The sequence below is a fragment of the Harpegnathos saltator genome, unplaced genomic scaffold (assembly GCF_003227715.2).
Source record: "Harpegnathos saltator strain DR-91 unplaced genomic scaffold, Hsal_v8.6 scaffold212, whole genome shotgun sequence".
Classification (NCBI taxonomy): Eukaryota; Metazoa; Arthropoda; class Insecta; order Hymenoptera; family Formicidae; genus Harpegnathos; species Harpegnathos saltator.
The window spans coordinates 220,418-240,000 of record NW_020229998.1 but is presented as its reverse complement, the minus strand read 5'-3'; the positions used below and the strand labels follow the sequence as shown (position 1 = coordinate 240,000).

The following is a 19,583-nucleotide window of genomic DNA, read 5'->3' as shown; positions in this document are numbered from 1 at the left end:
ACGAAACACAGCCAACCGAAAGCAGGTCAGTCAATCGATTTTATTGTGCGATGATGACCGAAAACAAGAGTGCTCTGATGGACATCACTGACGGTGTATTTTGATATTCGCCTTGTCAACCGATACCTCGTTGAGATATAAACAGGATACATTTGGACGCCTCGTTAGGTATCATCGAATGTCGAACGGATCGAGAACGGCGCTGCGTTCGCGACGAATGAACGTGGACGTCGTCGGGAGAACGAAAATGAAAATGATCGGACGTAGAGAGACGACGGCGGAAAGAAATAACGCGCGATAAAGAGGGAACACACACGTAGTGAATCCACTTTGCGGTTGATATATCGACCAAAAACGCCATATTTCCCGCTCTCTCCGTTCGTGCACGACCGGCCGATTTCGGGCGACGCGTAATTACGCCTCTCTCGCTCGACCCACTCGCGAGTATCGATTTCGCGATTCATAATAGCGAATCTCCTTCGCCAGAGCGAGAGCGAGAGAGAGAGAGAGAGAGAGGGGCAGGTGGTGGAGGAGATGGTGGAGGCTTATCCATCCGAGCGGGCAGCGCGCTGATACCGGGCTGAAATAACGAAACCGCGGCACGCACGGCTTCTTTTATTTGCGTATCCCGCTATCCCCGAATGAAAAACGGCAACCGCTCGCTCTAAGCGTATCGCGCCTCTCCATGTTAACTGTTACGCGATTATTCGTCCTCTCTCTCTCTCTCTCTCTCTCTCTCTCTCTCTCTCTCTCTCTCGCTCTCGCTCTTCGCTCTTTCGTCCACCTCACCGTGCGTAGTCCCGACATGTACGAGTTCGACGCCCACGCTCGGTATTATGCAGGCTCCGAAGCGGAATCTACTGCGCGCGGTCGACGTTTGCCGCTGAATACTAATGCCGCGCGTCGCATGTATTCAATTCGCTCTTTGATTCGACCGCTCTTAGGCTGTAAATTAAAAGCGTTCGCTAAAGCGTCGCACGCACGCCGTCGTCCGAGCGACTTGGTCGCGAAAGCGCGGGCGAAAATCCGCCGGCGAGGGAAGCGCCGCCGGTCGACACTGTCGCGTAATTGCACGTCGACCGACATACCGATTCGCGCTTTGTGCACTCGCTGCTAGCAGCCTCGCGTCGTGGATCCGCTTTGGCGCGGCGCGGCGCGGTCCCGCGGTTTCGCCCGGTGCTGTGTGCTGGTGTAAAAACCGTGTAAAGTTACCTTACAAACCCTATATAAACTTGTAAGCGGGCAGAGCTCCATCGTCGCGGAAGGGACGCGACGAGGGGGGCTGTGGGATGAGCGAGAGCGGAACGTTTAATCTGTAACCGCGTACCGCTCGCGTCCGACCGGATGTTCCTGCGGGACACTTTGCGACGCGGACACCGGCGACGTGGCCGACGGCCGTAAATGTATCAGACTTTATTTTAGATCGTAGAAAAGCAAGCGCGTCCGCGTATACATACACACAAATACACACACACACACACACACATACACACACACAGACGTACGCACATATGCACACATATACATCCCCCGATACATTCCCCAGCCAAAACGTAAACGCGTACGCGAAAGCCCTTTGACGTTTCTCCTCCCGCGAGGGTACTTTCGTTGAATTACTTTCGTCGCGATAGAGGAACTTCCTTGAGGGATCCGGAAGTAAACTCGCGATATGAGAGAGGAGAGACGAGGGTGGTCTTATCTCTTTCTGGACAGAGAGACCGTTCCTTCGTTTTACCCGCTTCTCCGGCTTGTCACGGATGTCGTGTTTTCTCACTCTCTCTCTCTCTCTCTCACTCTCTCTCTCTCTCTCTCTCTCTCTCTCTCTCTCTCTCTCTCTCTCTCTCTCTCTCTCTCTCTCTCTCTCGGTGTATCGTCAATGCTGTCCGCTTGGAAACGCGCTACGACGCTTCGCCGTGTGCGTCGCCTTTGTAACGGGACACTAATTCGCGTCGGTAACGACCTCTCCGCTTCGCTCTCGCAATCGGAGCTAGGAATTATACCGAGACGTTTAGTTTTGCTCCTTAATGAGTGGCGCGCTCTTCGGGGAGATGGTCGCCCCGGACGATGTGCCCCGCCGGACCTGAGTGTCTAACGTAAACGGTGATGTAAACTAGCTGAAGTGGCAGATCAAGTCGGTAGATTATGCTTCTGTGTGTTTGCGCGCCTGACGATGCGTCTGTTATTACGGACAACGGGGCTGACGCGTTTCCCGCGGAGAATGGAGGTCCGTCAATCTCCACGTCATCGCCTCGTCTTTGAATGCAGGAGTAAGAAAGCAGGGGATATTAATTGATTCGGTTTCTTCGAATCGTTTTAGGAAACTGTGTGACTTTTAAGTCTTTTTCCGGCAGTTTTCTTGCATAATTGACGCGAGTGCGAAAATCGCTTTTCTATTCGACCGGGGAAAAACCTCCGACAAGATATAATACAATGTGTAACGTTCCCATTTACACATTCCGCGTATAATCCATGAATCAGTTTAAAAATGATATTTAGGATGACGTTGCTTGTGCATATATGTGTGTGTGTATGTGCGTGTGTGCGTTTATTCGCGTTTTTACGTTCTCGATTCAGTCTAATCCACATTGTCCGACTGGAAATCGCGTCGGTTACGGTTACCGTTACGGCAGGAACAATTCGTGAAGGCGGCCGGCAAGGTAACAGCCAGAAATGAAACAATAATGTTTACCCCGGCGCAGCCCGTTGACGTAATATGAGAAAAAATGCCGCTCATTTTTAATTAAAGCCAGCTGCACGTACGCGAGAGCCGCGGACGCTCCGGAAAAGCGAAATGAGAGGAAAAACGAGCACGTCCGACCGAGCGCGTACATAGAGAGTCTCGTTTGCTGGTCACGAACGGCGTTCTCATGTCGGATGCTATTATAGTAAAGAATAAAAGTGGATGGAAATACCAAGAAACGACGATAGGCACGCGTTGCATGCACTCGAACGCCCGGTATCGCGCGAGTCCGCCATACACTTCCTAGTCTTTTCTTTCGCTCTTCCTTTCTTTTTCGCTACCCTCCCCCTCTCTCTGCGCGCGACCTCGCGCGGAGCGAGAAGCACCTGAAGAAAACGCCACCTGAAAGCGTATCGAACAATAGCCTACGCTCCGCACAACGGAGCATGGAATGAGAACAGCTCCTTTCTCTCCTCCCGGCCTCGGAGGCCCGACTCTGATCCTGAATTATCACGACGCCTTGTATAATCATACGCGTGCGTTGCATAAATCAGCCGTGCTTTCGCGCGGACGAGGATCGACGAGTGGGGCTCGACAGCTCCTTAAAGCCGCTTGATCCGCGCAACACGCGGCTTTATCTCACGCGGACGCAATTTCGCATCGCGACAGCCAGATATGCAGCGTATGACGAAGCGCAATGCTCGAAACGCGCACCGTGGTGAAATACGGTCTCCATCGCGCGAAACGTCGAATCGACTCGCCGATCCGCCGCCCCGATGTGTTCGGCCGTCCGTTAATCCGCTGTTTGCGCGAAACGCTGCAAGGTCGGGCCGGATTAGCGCGCGCGCGCGCGCGCGCGTTACGCGCGAGAGAGCGCGGTGTAAGGGCATAAAGCCAACCACCGCGTCCGCTCGGAGCTCGGGGAATCTCTCGGCGTCGACATTATGCGGCACACCTCGCGTTTAACTTGATAAATGAAGGCAGACCGGCGAGTGTCGTTGCGGTCCGACCAGTTTCCCGTCGTCGTCATCGTCGTCCTCCTCCTCCTTCTCCTTCTCCTCCTCCTCCTCCTCCTCCTCCTCCTCCTCCTCCTTCTCCTCCTCCTCCTCCTCCTCCTCCTCCTCCTCCTCCTCCTCTGCCCTCCACTCCTCTTGCCCTTCGTCACAGGTCTGCCCCGGCGTAACCGCACTTTTTTCCCGTCGTACTCCGGAACCAGCCGATTTCCCCGAAAGAAAGAGAGAAGAGAAAGAACGGAGGTGACCGGCCGCGGATGGAAGGCAATGCCAGAGGAAAGGCCACTAAACGCCCACCTCCGGCAGAAGCCAAGGATGGCTATCTTTTTACCCGAGAAATAAGGGCCGAAGACAGGGACTTGATTATCGCGGTGACGGCGGCGGCGGCGGCGGCGGCGGAGCCGGACGACAAGAAGCGTTCTTACGCGTGGTCCGGCCATTGTATTACTCGTCGTTGGAAACTTTTTTAATCACGTTCTTCCGTTGCGGATACCGGATGTTGCTCTCGTACTCTCGCGAGTAACCACGCGCACGCTGCTCGAGGGGCTCGCAGGAGAGCGTCGTCCCCGCACACCCTCGCCCCGCACCCGCTCTCTTTCATTCATTATTCATATTTCCCGGCCGTTCTTCCCGTTCTTTCACTCCCGCGCGTTCGCGACAGCTCGAAGTTTTATTAATCGTTACCGACGCGGCGTTACCGTCGTCGACCGGCACGACGCGACGGTGGTGGGCGAAACGCGGCCGCACTGAATTATGCGTTTTGCCCGGGCATGAAGTCGCTTACGAGTTTCTAAATGTGTTTTAAACCGGTTCCCTTGAAACGACTATAATGGCGATTTGTGTGCGCGCGCGCGTCCTGATCGATCACGCTCGGAAGACGGAAAATATTCAAATGACGGACGCATCCCTTCATTTTCAACTACCAAGGGATTGGCCGAGGATCAAAGGGCCGCATAAATTCCCGCGGGATCATTTTCTAATAAAAATCAGCTTTGAGATATTATTGCGTTCCAATGAGATTTCGAACGCGAACCCGGATCGCTTTCAGCAGGATTCTTCGAACTGAACATTTTATTACGGTCTTGAAATACACGTCTCCGAAATAAATGACGGAGAAAGGAAGAGAGAGAGAGAGAGAGAGAGAGAAGGAAAGAAAACAAATGTACATCGAGGCACACATGTTGTGTAATGTGTAAACGCAGGCAAACGGAAAATATTTCAATACTCTCCTCTCGGCGCTCGGGAAAGACGATTCAGGCTGGCGCGAGGACTTGGGAGAAAATAATAATAAATAATAAGAGAAAACCTTTCTCTCCCCCGTGGCGTTTCTCACGTGTTTCGATGAAAAGCGAAGTACGTGCAGCGTAAGAAACGAATGGGACAGCAACAGCGTGAGCAAGAGTTATAGGTCGCGTCGAGCACCGTGCGAAATTCGATATTATACTCGAAGTTCTCCCGTGCCGTTTGTAAAGACGAATGGGCAGTTGCTGAAAAGAGCAAATTGCGAGAGCTAATTGAACTGGATGCATCCCGCGCGCTTCTCACACCGGCTTGATCGATTAGGACGGTGTGCTCTCTCCCTCCCCCCTCTCTCTCTCTCTCTCTCTGTATGTTCACACCGCCACTTGCGTGTTGTACACGGATTGCGCGGACACGCGGCTCTCGATTCTTCTTCTTCTTCATTATTCGTCCTCGGAAATGCTCTCCCGACGTAGGAAAATAAATTTCACTTTTTATCGAGCGATATGCCCCCTCTCCGCGAGTTCTGCTGACGCCGGCGACGAGGATGAGGACGCCGGGAAACTGCATACATAACGCGAATACGGGCACGGAAGCAGAGGGTTCTGTATATTTGACTTAATTAAGAGGATTTCATTTTAATTCCGCGGAAAATATTTTTGCCCATAGCTCTGACGCATGCGCGCGCGCGCTTGTTACTTTATAACGTATTTCTATTAATTTCGAGGGAGAGAGAGAGAGAGAGAGAGAGAGAGAGATAGAGAGAGAGAGAGAGAGAGAGAGAGAGAGAGAGAGAGAGAGAGAGAGAGAGAGAGAGGAAAATATCTCTTATACGCGATAGCGAAATTTAATTTGCTTTATGACAAAGACATCAGTCGCTAATCAAAGTCTTGAAATCCCGCGTACGGTAACGGCTGAATTTTACCCACGGGCATTGCGTTGAAAGAGTAATTATGCGGCGGTCCTATTAATACGAACATTTCTTATGAAAAAAGGACCCTTTATGCGCTCATCGCGTAAACGCTTTGTAATGTAAAAAAACTCTCTTCCGCCTTGGATTTCAGAAACACTTCGGATACCGTGATTGGATTTCATGCAAATGTCGTCCGTGAGCGCTTCGCTTTTGTCTCTCGCACTCTTTGAAAATAATTGACGGTAATATGGGAACTGACTCATAATTGTCGTTGAATTCCATCGTATATGCAAATTCCATTTCGCGGGTGGCGCTCACATTGTGTCGCTCTCGTCGTCGGCGATTCTTTTTTTTATGCCGATGGAGCGACACCGTGATCGAATTAAAAAAGTAATCCGAGAAATCGCGTTAGTTGCCACCGGCGACGAGAATCGCTGGGACAGGTCGAGATATCCGGTGACTTTTGTCACGCGATTCTAGACACCAGTGTACCGCCACAGTTGCGGAAAACAAAAAAAAAATAACGAGAAGCGAGATGAGCGGTCTCCGATTACGCGTTAATCACTGCTACAATACCATTCGATTTCGCGGTGGAAATTTGAAACTGCGACGCTCGCTCGCCAATAGCTGGAAGTATGTCAATATTAGAACACGAGAATTAAGGATCGACAAAAGATTCGTGATGCATGTCGCGAGAGAAGAATCGGTACACGCAGTGTTTGTCGCGGTGCTGTGGTGCGATGATGACGACGCGGTGGTCGTCGACGGTCAACGGCATTCGAAGCGTATACCGAGACTCGGTCAAAGCCGCGGTTGCGTGGCAACGATTCGTTCTCTCCTCGATACAGCCGTCGTGCACTTTGCCAGCTGAAAGTCCCTGTGTTGAGAGTCGGCAGACGCTTCGAGTCTGTTCGAATTAATCGCGGAAGGAAGGCGAGACCCGGCGCGGCGCGACGCGCGCGTCTTCCTCTTCGTGTTCGGCCCCTTTTCGCTTCCTTCGTACTATTCCTTCCTTTCAACTTCTCTGCCTCCTCCCCCTTCTCCCTCCCGCTCAGCCATCTATCTATTTGTGTGTGTGTTGTGTGTGTGTGTGTGTGTGTGTGTGTGTGTGTGTGTGTGCGCGCGCGTGCGTACGTGTGCGCACAAGGTGTCCCGGAAAACTCGCGCCTTTTCTGCGAGTGGTAGTACTCGAGCTCAGTTAAAGCGGGAAGAAAAGCACCGATTGTTTCGTGGGAGTCGCCGAATTCTAAGCGATGCGAAATCAAAGAGCGCGAAATGCAAATGAGTCGCGAAAGTTGCTGCTCGGTGATTTTCGGAGGACTTCATCTCGAGGGGACATTCTCTAACTCGAAGCTCGGGCTCGTTCCGGAGCAGTGCGCATTCGCGGATGAAAATGAAAAACGGAGATAAAAGACGATAAGGAACTATTCCGAATTCAGAGATCGCGATTGATTGCGATCGTTCCCGAAGACGCGCCATTCCCGCGACACCCAACTGTTCCAAACTGTGTTCTTGTCTCTTGTATCCCCCCCAGTAACCCCCCACCTCCCGCACCCACTCCCTCTTAGCGTCACACGTATTCTAATTGTCGCCTCTTTGCGCCCGGCTTCAGCAACGACGGCTTCCTCTTCCGATCGATGAACGCGGGACTGAGTGTTGTATGGATCTATTCGCGAAATAAGTTACCTACATTTTCCTCGCTGATGAAACCGACCGCTCGCATCGATGCGACCTCGTTACCTATCGGAACTTTGTAACATTGTGATACACACACACTCGCGCTCACACGCGTATTATTCGCATATTACTCGCGTATTCCATATCGCGCTGCGTTCCTGCGCGCTGCACCACCCTCCGTCGTCGCTCCGTTGCATCGACAAACGGCGCGTCGTTGCGAAAGAGTCATCGTTCCGGCGCACAGTCAAAAGAGCCGTCGGATCGTTGCGCATCGTTGCGCATCCGCCTACCTCGTCGTGGCTTTCGTGACACTTCGGCAATGTTCACGTAACGTCTAGCGGAAGTACCTTCCCGCCCCCCCCCTCTCTCTCTCTCTCTCTCTCTCGCTCCCTCTCTCTCTTTCTCTCTCCCCTCTCTCTCTCTCTCTCTCTCTCTCTCTCTCTCTCTCTCACTCGCTCTCGCTCGCTCCCGCGCACTCTCTCGTTCTCACTTTCTTTCCTCTCTTCCGCACTCTCCTCGCTCTAAAATGTCTTTCGACTCTCCCTCGGAAAAAATGCGCGATAGAATGGAACAATTAGTAAAGTAGCAGACACAGGCAGAGCAGAAGAGAGTACAGCCTCGGTTGCTTGGCCTGACCGCCGTGCTGCATTGCCGCGGGATACTCTCCTGAAACAGAGGGCAACACTTAAATTTTCTGAAAACCTACGACGCGCCGTGCGCTTTTTCCTCGTTGCTACCCCTATTGTTCTTTTTGCCGCTCGACCGGGACGGAACGTGAACGCGAATGTCGAGTGCAATTTAGCTAATTATTTTCCCGTCCTTAATTGGCGCGGTTCCCTACACCGCGAGACGCAGTTTCTCCTCTTCCCCGCCCCCGCCGTCCTCCCCCCCCCTCCTCCCCCGCGCATGAGGCGGGGCAACTTGTGACGTGAAATTTGTGCGGGGCAAAAAAGATGGCGGCTTGGTTTAATCTCTCAGTTTTTATCTCGTTAGTATATTTTACGTTTGCGCGCTGCAATCTCGCGGCTCGCGATCGATGCTGTCGCTGACGGCATTTTAACGCACGCGAGGAGATTCCTCTCGCTGAGAACGGCGGAGAAACCGCGCGTCTTCGATTACTCACCGTTGAGTACGTGTACGGTGATCGATTTCGGTTGAGCATTACTGGGGTTACAAGTATACCGTCCGGAGTCAGACGGCTTAGCTTCTTGCACCAAGAGGAAGCTCGTCGTGGTCTCGCCCTTCTCCGTTACTACGGAGATGCCGCCTCTGGTCGAGTCGTAGCTGATTATCTGAAACAAAGATCGAACGATCGTTCTGAGAACGGCCTCTGATATCTCCTCGGATCGAACGGCAAGCCGTCGAGAAAGGAAGGGCGGGAGACGAGTGAGAAATCGGCTAACCAACGCCAGATACAGTTTTTATTGGGCGGCCTCGACGGATATTGGCTAGAAAAAGACGACGCGCAGATAAGCCCGTCGAAGGACTCCCTCTCAGTTCGCGGGGAACACCGAGAGACGAGGGTGGAAAAAAAAATACGACGTTTTCCTCCCGGCGAGAATTCTTTCCCGCGTGTTCTACAGAATCGACGATCGAAAAGGGGTTGTAAAGTACGGTACCAGGACGAGACTGGTGATACGAGAGAGAGAGAGAGAGAGAGAGAGAGAGGGAGAGAGGGAGAGGGAGAAAGACAGAGAGAGGGGGGAGGGAGAGAGAGAGAGAGAGAGAGAGAGTGCTAGAGAAAGAGAAAGGATAAGAGAGAGCTTCACCCCGACGTTCAGTGCAAATTGCTTCGGCGGCGACTTATGCCTCGAGGATATTTTCCGGAATAAATATTATCCCGGACGCCGACGATTTTCCTGCGATAGTCGAATGAGAGCTTGCTCTGCTCGTGTCGCGTAATTTCACGCAACTTTTAATTGCTTTCTCGAGTTACACTAAACGCTTATGTCCCATTGACGTATTATTCGCAGTGGATATACGTGCGCCGCATTTTTCACTTGTGCCAATTGAAAAAAATAAGATTGTTTTTGGTTTTTCGTCATATCTTTTTGCGACAAAAATTATCGTCGTTACGCACGCGCGGAAGAAAACGTCCGTCTGTCCGTTTGGACATTTATCCATGAAACCACGTTCCGTTTTTTTAATGAAAAATTAACCCGTTTAAAGCTGCAATTACCGAGGCATTAGGATAATCAAGGCGTTCCAATGACCTACCACCGTTCCGCGCGTTTGCCCTGGAAAATTGGACGTGACGTCCAAACGCTAGTAGTATACTCGTCGCGAGGCACCGGCGAACGTCGTGTTTATCCTACGTCTGTTCCACTCGACGATGCTCGTCACGAGTGTCGCTTTAAACGCGCGACTGGCAGGCAGGGCCCACGCTCGGCGGTGCACGCGAACTGAAAGGAACAAGGAGCGAAGAGTGTCGCGAGAGCCGAGAAGGATTTTTAAATAAATAATCCGCAGCGTCGGAACCACCCTTACAGCGCGACAGTGTGCTTACGTTCCGTCTGAGAGGCACGTAAGCCTTCTTAAGGGAGCACGAATCGTGGAACGTTCTGCTGTTCCTCCCTCACGTTGTTGGATATTCATTTCTCGGCTGTATGTTTCGTCGACGTTAACCGTCCGTGCGTCACCGCGGACCTGGGTCCTTGCGCAAATGCTCGATTATCAATTCAATTCTCCTCGCACGCTATAAACTGCCGCGCGAGCCATATTCTCGCGAGCGATATTTAAATGTAAAATTCCGTCCTTTTATCGTTGTGCCTTTCGCATGACCCCGTAAAGAGGAATTGTGAAAATTTTACGTCACGGTAATAGGATTATAGAGAAAAAAAAAAGAAAAAGAAAAGAGAAAAGGAGGAGGAAACTAAGATACGTCAAAACTGAAACTCTTAACACATTTGTGTGCGCTGCACACACGCGTTGTATCCGGCGTGCTGTCCGTTAAAGGATTTCGTAGCCCCGGATATTGCAGGGCGCGCTTAAATTGTCCCGTAAATGGCAATCCGAGTAATTGTGCCCGAAGCGTTATCGCTTCACCGGAGAAGCTGCGAGGTGTATCCTCGATGTTTGTTTCGTTGTGAGGGCGCGACAGGTGCATCCGGCGCTGCCCGGGAGGGGGGAGCTTAATTTTTCCGAACCGCGTCTCTGTGCATCCTGGAAATAAGAATATCGGTCGCCGGGCTGTTTATCCCCGATCGGTCGGTCCGGCAGCCTCAAAGTGCGATTAATCGGACGGCAAAGTTAGCGCCACCGTCGTCGCCTCCGCCGCCGCCGCCTCTACCGCCGCCGCCACCACCTTCGAGTTTGATAAGCGCCGCGCTACCTTCCTTCCGTTCCGTTATCTAAACCGCGCTGCGGTCTAACGCAGGATAATATGCGAAACTTTCCTTCGAAAGTCCACGGTTAATCCGGTCGTGTGTACGAGGCGCAATAATGCCGGCGAACACACACGGATATGCTGTCCACGTACACACACGTATAGCTGTGTGCTTGGCATACAGCTGCATTCTACAATCGCGCGCGCACACACATACGCCTCTGACATCCTGCGTCTCTCGTTCTCTCTCCCTCCCTCTCTCTCTCTCTCTCTCTCTCTCTCTCTCTCTCTCTCTCTCTGTGAAAGCTCTGAACTTTCTTGCTCTCCGTATGAGCCCCGGCTAGGTGCGTCGTCGAGTTTTTACAACCCGTCGCTGTAACTCGCAAATTAGCGTTTCGGAGAGCGTCTCTTCGGCTGGCACAGCGGCGGTAAAATTGAACAACGCACGGACGAGGTCGAATTTCTCAAACTTACGTTACGCGAAACGTAGAACTTAAGTTTCAGGAATTTGTGAAACTTTTACGAAGCCGATCCCCCCCGCGACAGTTGCGTGGAAGAGGCAAGTTCGCGGCGCGCGTTCGCCCGCGCGTACTGCGAACGATAAAGCGTGAGCACGCAGGCTGCGAGCATAAATATTTCCGCGATACATGTTAAATGTTTGATGTCGCCGCGTCGTCGTTTACCATGACTCGCGCGGATTTATATATACGTGCGAGAGCGACGTTCTTGCAATTACACGGCCGCGCGGCTTTTCGAAACGGATTGATTTTTATTTAATTCTACTCAATCACGCTCCTCGCATCTCCCATCACCTCCCTCTCTCTCTCTCTCTCTCTCTCTCTCTCTCTCTCTCTTTCTACCCCTCTCTCTCCGCCGCCCCTTGCGCGCTCATCCTCTAAGCCCTCAGACAGGATGGATAAACAATATCCAATTTTCAGTTCATTAATCGTGTAAAGCGTTGACTCTGCGTTGACAATTGAATTAAAACAGCGAGCAATTACTCGCCGATTAACTCTCGTCACGGTAAATCGATCTGGAATAAATGGATGTTAACCCGGTCCGGGCTGTGAATATTTACATTCCTGGTTTTGCGTTAGTTTGTAAAACGCGATTATCATGATTTCTGACAAGATGCGCCGTTTCGCACGCTCGCCCGGGGTTTGTCGCCCATTTTTTGCCGTTAATTGTCGAAAAATTGCCGGGGCAAACGGTGAAATCACGTCTCAATAATTTCAATGATCACGCGGGCGCGGCTTATGAATATAAAAAGCTTATAAAAATTCGTAAATATTAAAAACCATCGCACGTTGGGCGGTTCATTTCGCATCAATCGTTTATACGCGCCGGACGCACGGCTCGTTAAAAAAGAATCTCGAGAAAGAAATGAACGGTGCAAGATTTATAAGAGGTAACCTAACCGCGCGGAGAGACCGGCGAGCCGCAAGCTGCCTGGCACACAGAGAGAGGCTGGGGCGTTCGATATCGATCCGCTGGATTCAACTTTAGCTTTATTTGATGTTATCAGACGGGGAGGGGAGCGCGGCTCAGCGAGCCAGATAATTCCAGTGTGTCTTAGACGTCCCGTAATTTGCCCAAGTTTTAAAGACGCACACGGAAGTTTGCACAGACTGGGGGGGACGAAGCGTTGAACGGGCGGGAGGGGGGAAGGGAGTGAGAGGACAGGAGGCCACGTCAACCCCGTACATGTTCTTAACGGAAATCGGCAAACCCGCGGGATTGCCAGCCGACTTCGGGATGGAGCATCTTGGGCTCAATGGCCCGTTGGAATGGCTTCTCCGCTTCTCTATCACCTTGTCCGCCTCCCCCCGTCCGCGCTTTTACGGATTAGTACTTTTGTCTTATCAGCCTCAGGCTCGCGTTTCGATAACGGTGTTTCTCCCCGCGCGCGCGTGCTCCGCCACGATGCATTCTCATTCTTCTCGGCGCGACGTTCGGCGCCGTGTCCGTTCGTAGAGAGAGAGAGAGAGAGAGAGAGAGGGAGAGAGAGGGAGAGAGAGGGAGAGAGAAGGAGAGAGAGGGAGAGAGAGGGAGAGAGAGGGAGAGAGAGGGAGAGAGAGGGAGAGAGGGGGAGAGAGAGGGAGAGAGGGAGAGAGGGAGAGAGAGAGGGAGAGAGAGAACGCCAGTCCCTTCTGCCGTTCTCTTCTGCCAAAATTTGCCGTTTCACACTTGGCGTTTTAACAGTCCGCGGCCGTCGCTGTTACTCCCGTTGACCGCTTGTTTGTGCATTATGCAATAGGAAATTGTGGAACGACAATATATCGATCGCTTTGCCGAACGCGCCGTGCAGATTAGCGCCGCGCGCGCGGTTGAAAACGTATCGAAATTATTAACGAGGCGGTTGAATGCGCTAGTCATATTATACCCGCTGCCGCATATTGCGTAACGATATGGATTTTTAATAAATTTACACGAGATATTAATTCGTTAATTCATTAATAAATCGATTGACATTGCGCGCAGAGTAGTTTATATGAATTTAAATATACATCCCGCGGGCGCACGCGCGTGCGTGCGTGCGTGCGTGCGTGCGCGCGCGCGCGCGCGCACACACACACGTGTAAAATACGAGCGAGTTGAGCAAAATTGCAATACGGCGTTATCATTCGCAGGTGTTGCGCGAACACGCCGGATAAAACGACGCGGCTCGCGTATTATCGGGAGCGCGCTGTATTTTTTCCTTTTTCGCCGCGCGAATTTATCTAATCGGATCGAACGCGCTTCGCGCGATCGCTATTGAGTTAATTTGTATCCGCGCTGCTGCTGCATCGCCACCGATCGCACCCTTTCTTGAATGCTGCGAACGATACGGCCATTGAGCGAAAAAGCGTCCGATATTTGCGATTCCAATTGCGATCGTCACAGCCGGGGGAATCATTTTTGCAGCAAGTGCTAGCCTGTAGCGCGATAGTAATAATAGCTTTATACGCGTTTTCCCGTAATATTACTTTCTCGTCGGAACGGCAAAAGATATGTGGCCGCCGCCGAGAATGACTATAATTTTAACGAAATGAAGCATTTCCCTCTCTTCCCTCTCGATTCGTGACGGCGAATCCCTTTCACCCCCCGATATTTTTCGATACCTCGTTCCATACCTCTCTGCTGATTTTCCGCTCGCTCACGTCTCGCTCGCGCGCTCATGACCGCCGCCATTTGCCGCTTCGTCCGTGCTTTGACAAATTCACCCCTCGAATCGCGGTTCTTCGGCAAGCACACGGCCGGATTTCTCTCGCGCGCGGCGCTCAGCCGCGGAATAAGGCTGCCGCTGAAATCGCCTGTTATTTCGGGATTTCATCGTTCGCCCAGACGCGGCTGCAACGTGTCGAGCGTGCAAACGCGAGATGTTTTCCAAAAGTGCACACACGTGTACGTTGCCCTGGTGCACCGTGATCTCGCCGCGCATCCGCGAATCCGCGGCCGAATTCTGACGTGTTTACCGTGAGATATTCAATACGTCCGGAGTGCGGCGAGAGTCGCAGAGAGAGAGAGAGAGAGAGAGAGAGAGAGAGAGAGAGAGAGAGAGAGAGAGAGAGAGAGACCGGAGCAAAACGCGCCGCTTAGCCGGATGGAGTCCCGGGTCGTTGCATCCGGTTGCTCGTATTATCTGATATTCGTTAAAGGCGCGGACGCGAAGGGCTCCGCGCTCTCCGGTTATTTTTGGCGCCCGCTATCTCGGAAAATTACACTGCGGGTCGGCATTCGGCGCGCTGCGCGCTCTTGCCCTTCCTCTCCCCGCTTCCCGCTAATTTCGCTACGGATTTCCTTACGACGCTGGGAAATCGCGCCGCGTACTTTGTTCTGCGGAACGGCCTGCGCTTCGGGCATGAATGAAATTTCATCCGCCGAATATTTGCACTGCACAAAGCGAGAAACAGAGATCCTCCTCAGATAGAGCTGATATGGATTGCTCCTCTCCCCTTCCCTTCCACGCTGCTTACTTTACTATAATTATTGTTTCTCACGTACTTCTTGAGAATATTGCGATAATGCGTGTAAAAGCTTGACGAGCAGGTCGAGCAAAAGTTCACAGAGAGAGGATACGCACGCGTTGTCGCAAATAATATAGACAGTGAGTGAAAGAGAGAAGGAGGTCATCACCTCCCGCGTATTATTCTTTCATTTATTCAAATTTTATACTCGACGCTCTGCACGTTGGCGTTAAAATAATAAGTTCATTATCTCCCCTGGCTGGGCAGAGTAAATTATGTAGCCTCTCCCCACGTCTGCCGGTTACCCGGTGGAGGATGTTTGAAAGCCATGTAATCGTGGCTCTTGCATAATTAATTTCGCCGCGTGGCCGGTGTTATTCTTCGCGGGAAACATTCGCGTCCCGAGGACGAGAGCGCCGAATTCTCTATCGCCGATCGGAAATCGACTCGTCGGGACGTTCGTTCGGGACAGAGAGGCTGAAAAACTGCCCCGATGGTCGCGCGACCGAAAACTCGCGCGACCGTTTCAGCGGCGGCGATCTAATGTTGACGGTAAAAGCCGTTCAACTTGACCCTCGCTTCGCTAGATTCCACGGTCGACAGGATGGCTCAATTTCACGTATCGGTCTCTTAAATAGCCATCCATGTAGTCAAACCACAACTCGTTTCTCACCGCCCCCTCCCCCCTCCCCCTCCCCTCACTGTCGGCGCGGTTCATTTTGCGAGAAGAGAATTAAAAAAAAGTAACACTCCGTTCGCGACGGCGGCGTCACGCATGAGCGTAACACGAGCGACACTCTCGACGACTTGTTACCAGCTTTTTGCCGCGCCGCACTCGACACCGGAATTGTAGCCGACACGCAAACAGCCGTAAATAAAAGCAGCCGCGCGGCGGCTGACACGACGACCGGCCACGTGAGGGGCCACTCGTTCTCTCTCTCTCTCTCTCTCTCTCTCTCTCTCTCCCCCTTTCGTTCTCGTTCTCTCTGTCTCATTTCGCACGTGAATGAACGAAATAAAGATTACACCCGGGTTGAAAGTGTGTTTACACGGGGCACGTCGCAACAAACGCGCGGCGGATAGCACGCGGCCCGGCGCGGCGCGGCGCGGCGCAGCGAAACGGGCGGGAAATGAGCCGGCTTTACGGTGTACATAAATCCATCGCTGTTTGCCTTTACACGCCTTTACCGTACGGAACCTTTACCGTTCGGAAGGGATCTGGCAATTTCCCGCTTTCAGACGCGGGGTTACGCCTTATTTGCGGCCTGACGCGGCGCGAGGGGGTGAAACACGGTGCGTGTACGATACATCTACGACGCGTTAGTTAACACAGAAAGTCGCGTTTCCATCCTCTGTGCGCCCGCAAGTTTTCCACTCGAACCTGAAAAGGATAACGCGCGCGCACCGTGCAGGCGCCGCGCCGTAATATATTGGCTTCAAATTATAATTACGCCTCGTCTCCGTGCTGCTTCGCGCGGTACGCGTGCGCACTTCCGACGTGACCGTCCGACATCGCTTCACCATTGTCGACGACCGCAAATCTGCGAAACGTGCTTTTATTCCTGTCGCGGTAATACCGCGGAAACCGATTTGGCAGCGTCGTCCACGTACGTTCGCAACCATTCTCTTGGCAACCTTCCACGATCGACATATAAATAAGGCGGGATATGTTATCTTGTTTAACCGTCTCTTAATAGCATTTCTTTGAGGTAAACCGATTGACTCGACGCTGACCTGAATCAATTGGGAACGTACGTACGTATGTACGTACGACGGAATCGTAGCGGAAAGAGAGATAAAAGTTAAGATACATCTGAATTGAAATTTTGGTTTCACGATAACGCTGCGACTTCGCCGTCGAATTTCACGGATCAATGGAAATTCTGGAGATGCAACGTTATACGGGGCTGTTGCATGTGAATGGTGCAAATGATTATTTAAGTCGACGTAGCTCTTTATTCAGGCTGAAGGAAAAACCTGTCTAAGAATAATTTTTCCGTCATCTTTTATATAATCTCATCTTTTATATCTTTTATATAATCTTTAGCAATATTTAAGACCTGAAGAAGAACCTAATATTTAAGAAGAAGAAATTTAATATTTCATCGTTTCGATAGAGTTCTCTCTCTCCTCCTCATATCGAGAGTCTTTACGTTGAAGGGAGATTAAAAAGGGTTTATTTAAAATATATTAGTTCATGTTCGACCGTTTCAATAGTTCACCTGCACTTAATCTTTCTTAATCTTGAATTTCGATGAGTAATATATAGTTATTGTGTAATTTTCTCAATTGCAAATAGAATGTTGTGTTAGTTACAACACGTCGTCGGATGATTAAAATATTTCGCTGGCTATTGAGATGTTTAATCGGACTCTCGTCTCGGCGGCGTTAATTAACACGCGTTTGTACGATCGAATCGCATCTACGAGAGTGTCGGTGCTAATGAGTGAATATCCGGAAGCACGAAGCAGCCGGGAACAGGAAGCTAGATTGGAAAGCCAGGACGGAGGACGCTGGATACCGGGACGCAGGCGGCGACGCATTATACATTTCCAAGTGTGTAAAATTACCAGTCGTGCAGAACATTTCCGAGTTTAAAGCACGTGTGACGAGTTCATCGAAAATAACGAGATGTCGAAATTTAGAATCTATTTTAAGGTCGACATTCGTAAAGTCCCTTTTATCGTATGTTAAATAATTATAACTTCATGAGGCTCCGACTGTTCGTTAACGCATAATACTTATTGACACGACAAAAATGTCGATATTAAAATAAAACGATCTATGAATTTGTAATTAATTAAACGTTGAATGATGTGGGAGTCATTGGCTACTGACATTATGACACTACCGCGTCTCTCTTCAAGTCCCGTATAAATAACGCGTAATCAATTATATTTAAAACAAATCAATTGTACAGAAAGAGAGAATCCCCCAGTAGAGAGTTAGTGAAACGAGATAAAAGATATATGCATTTCGACTTTTGTTTACTTGTCGTATCGTTGATAATTCAATTATTAGATGGGTTTTTGCACAATACACGGAAATCAACGAGGCAGTCAACGTCTTAATTGCGCTCTCGCAATCAAAGATCGCAAATAATGTCCGACTTTGAGCACCAGTCTCAATTTCCCAAGCGCTTAAATTTGTTTCTCTAACAGTGCTCTTGGAAACATAAGTTTCGTTTGTAATCTGCCGACACTTTCCTTCTACTCCCGTTGTTATTGCGCCGAATTTAAATTTAAATCCTTACTGATACTGCACAACTGCTCCTCTTACAATTCCCTTCTTCCTTTCCATCTCTTTTGAACAGCTTAATTCCATAGAAATTTTCAACGTCAATAACATAATGATAATAATGATGACGACATTGATAATAATAATAATGATAATAATAAGATCACGAAGGTAGAAAGTTTGTTACGTTATCTATTTATTAATCTGATTATTATTTAACCATATTAATTATTTCATATTTACTTCTCGTACATTTTATTGTACCTCCAATTGAATAATTAATGTAATTGATACATTGCTCATTAAAATTAAGAATCGGGATTAATTGTAGAGATTAACATTAAGGTAATAAATAATTTCTCAGTTTCTTGTTTTTCACATTTTAACATCGAAAAAACGGAAATGTTAAAAATGGATTTTATAAAAATGTATAACATCAAACAAATAGAACAATAGCTTGTACAGTGTTATATCTCGAAATTTTCCATTGGCTCTCCAAGTTTGACGCATTCGCACAATTGGTATAGAATTAAAACTTCGACCAGACAGAATATCACGGTTATCGCTTAAGTATATAGAGAGGTGTTCAATATGCAATGTAACAATTAAATGTATCAACGTAGAGCCGATTGAATATCATACTTGGCGTAGCAAGCCTTTTAAAATTTCCGACGAAACGTTCAATTCTTTATCTACTTTATACCCCCGTTGAAACGATTTCCGAAGGAAAATCCTTGTCCTTTCGACAACGTAATGCCGGAATTTTTAAAGAGAAAGCCCGGCTTTATGGCTTGTTGGACCAGGGCCAATTTGAAATTGAACGTCTCGGACATCGTGCCATTCTTATTTATTCCCACTCGTTTCGGACCTTCGAGAAGTCCTTCGCGTATCGAGAGATTTCCCACAAACAATCCGTCGACGCATCAAAGTTTTTCCTGAGATGAGAAAAAACCCGATCCCGTATTCGCCGAGGGATCTATTTACATAACGTCGTTTGCGCGTTTGAAGATACTCCGGCTCTCCCCAAGACAGAAGGAGAGAGAGAGAGAGGAAGAAAGAGAGAGAGAGAGAGAGAGAGAGAGAGAGAGAGAGAGAGAGAGAGAGAGAGAGAGAGAGAGGGGTGTCGAGTTATTCGTCCCGCATCGACACGCGAGGCCGCGTCGCTCGGGAATGCGGTCGCCGCCAACAGACGCCGACGTGAAATTCAATCAAAATCAAAGGGATAAAGTGTATCGAAGCGTGAAAACGGACGCGCCCAGGTTCCGGCGGATTTCTTGCGGCCGGAAAATGTTTCGCGGCGCGCGATGGATCGATCGGGCGACCTTATCACGGAGCACGGACGCTCGGCGGGTGGAAGGAGTTGCGGGGAGCCCCGGCTCCCCGGGGACGATTCGGGAGAGTTGCTCCTTACACTCCTTATCGGTTCGCGGCGAGCGACCGCGGCACTTTATCACGTCCGAAGGCGATCACGGCGCCTTCCGCAACCACATGAATCATTATAGTCACGCGGAACCGCGGTTACGGGATGGCGCGCGCGGCGCAGTTATTCCTT

General features: G+C 50.3%; 1 protein-coding gene across 1 annotated transcript in view; it reads right to left on the bottom strand.

Annotated features, from left to right (window-relative positions):
- Window positions 1-7,968: 7,968 nt before the first annotated feature.
- The window catches only part of LOC105185379 (protein turtle homolog B), a 158,147-nt gene continuing 146,532 nt past the window's right edge, over window positions 7,969-19,583 (bottom strand). Inside the window, exons 5-6 of the mRNA XM_025298237.1 lie at window positions 8,646-8,814; window positions 7,969-8,185 (exon numbers count right to left, since the gene is read on the bottom strand). Coding sequence (XP_025154022.1) covers window positions 8,097-8,185; window positions 8,646-8,814 — 258 coding nt within the window. The 3' untranslated portion in view covers window positions 7,969-8,096. The remainder of the gene's footprint in view (window positions 8,186-8,645; window positions 8,815-19,583) is intronic.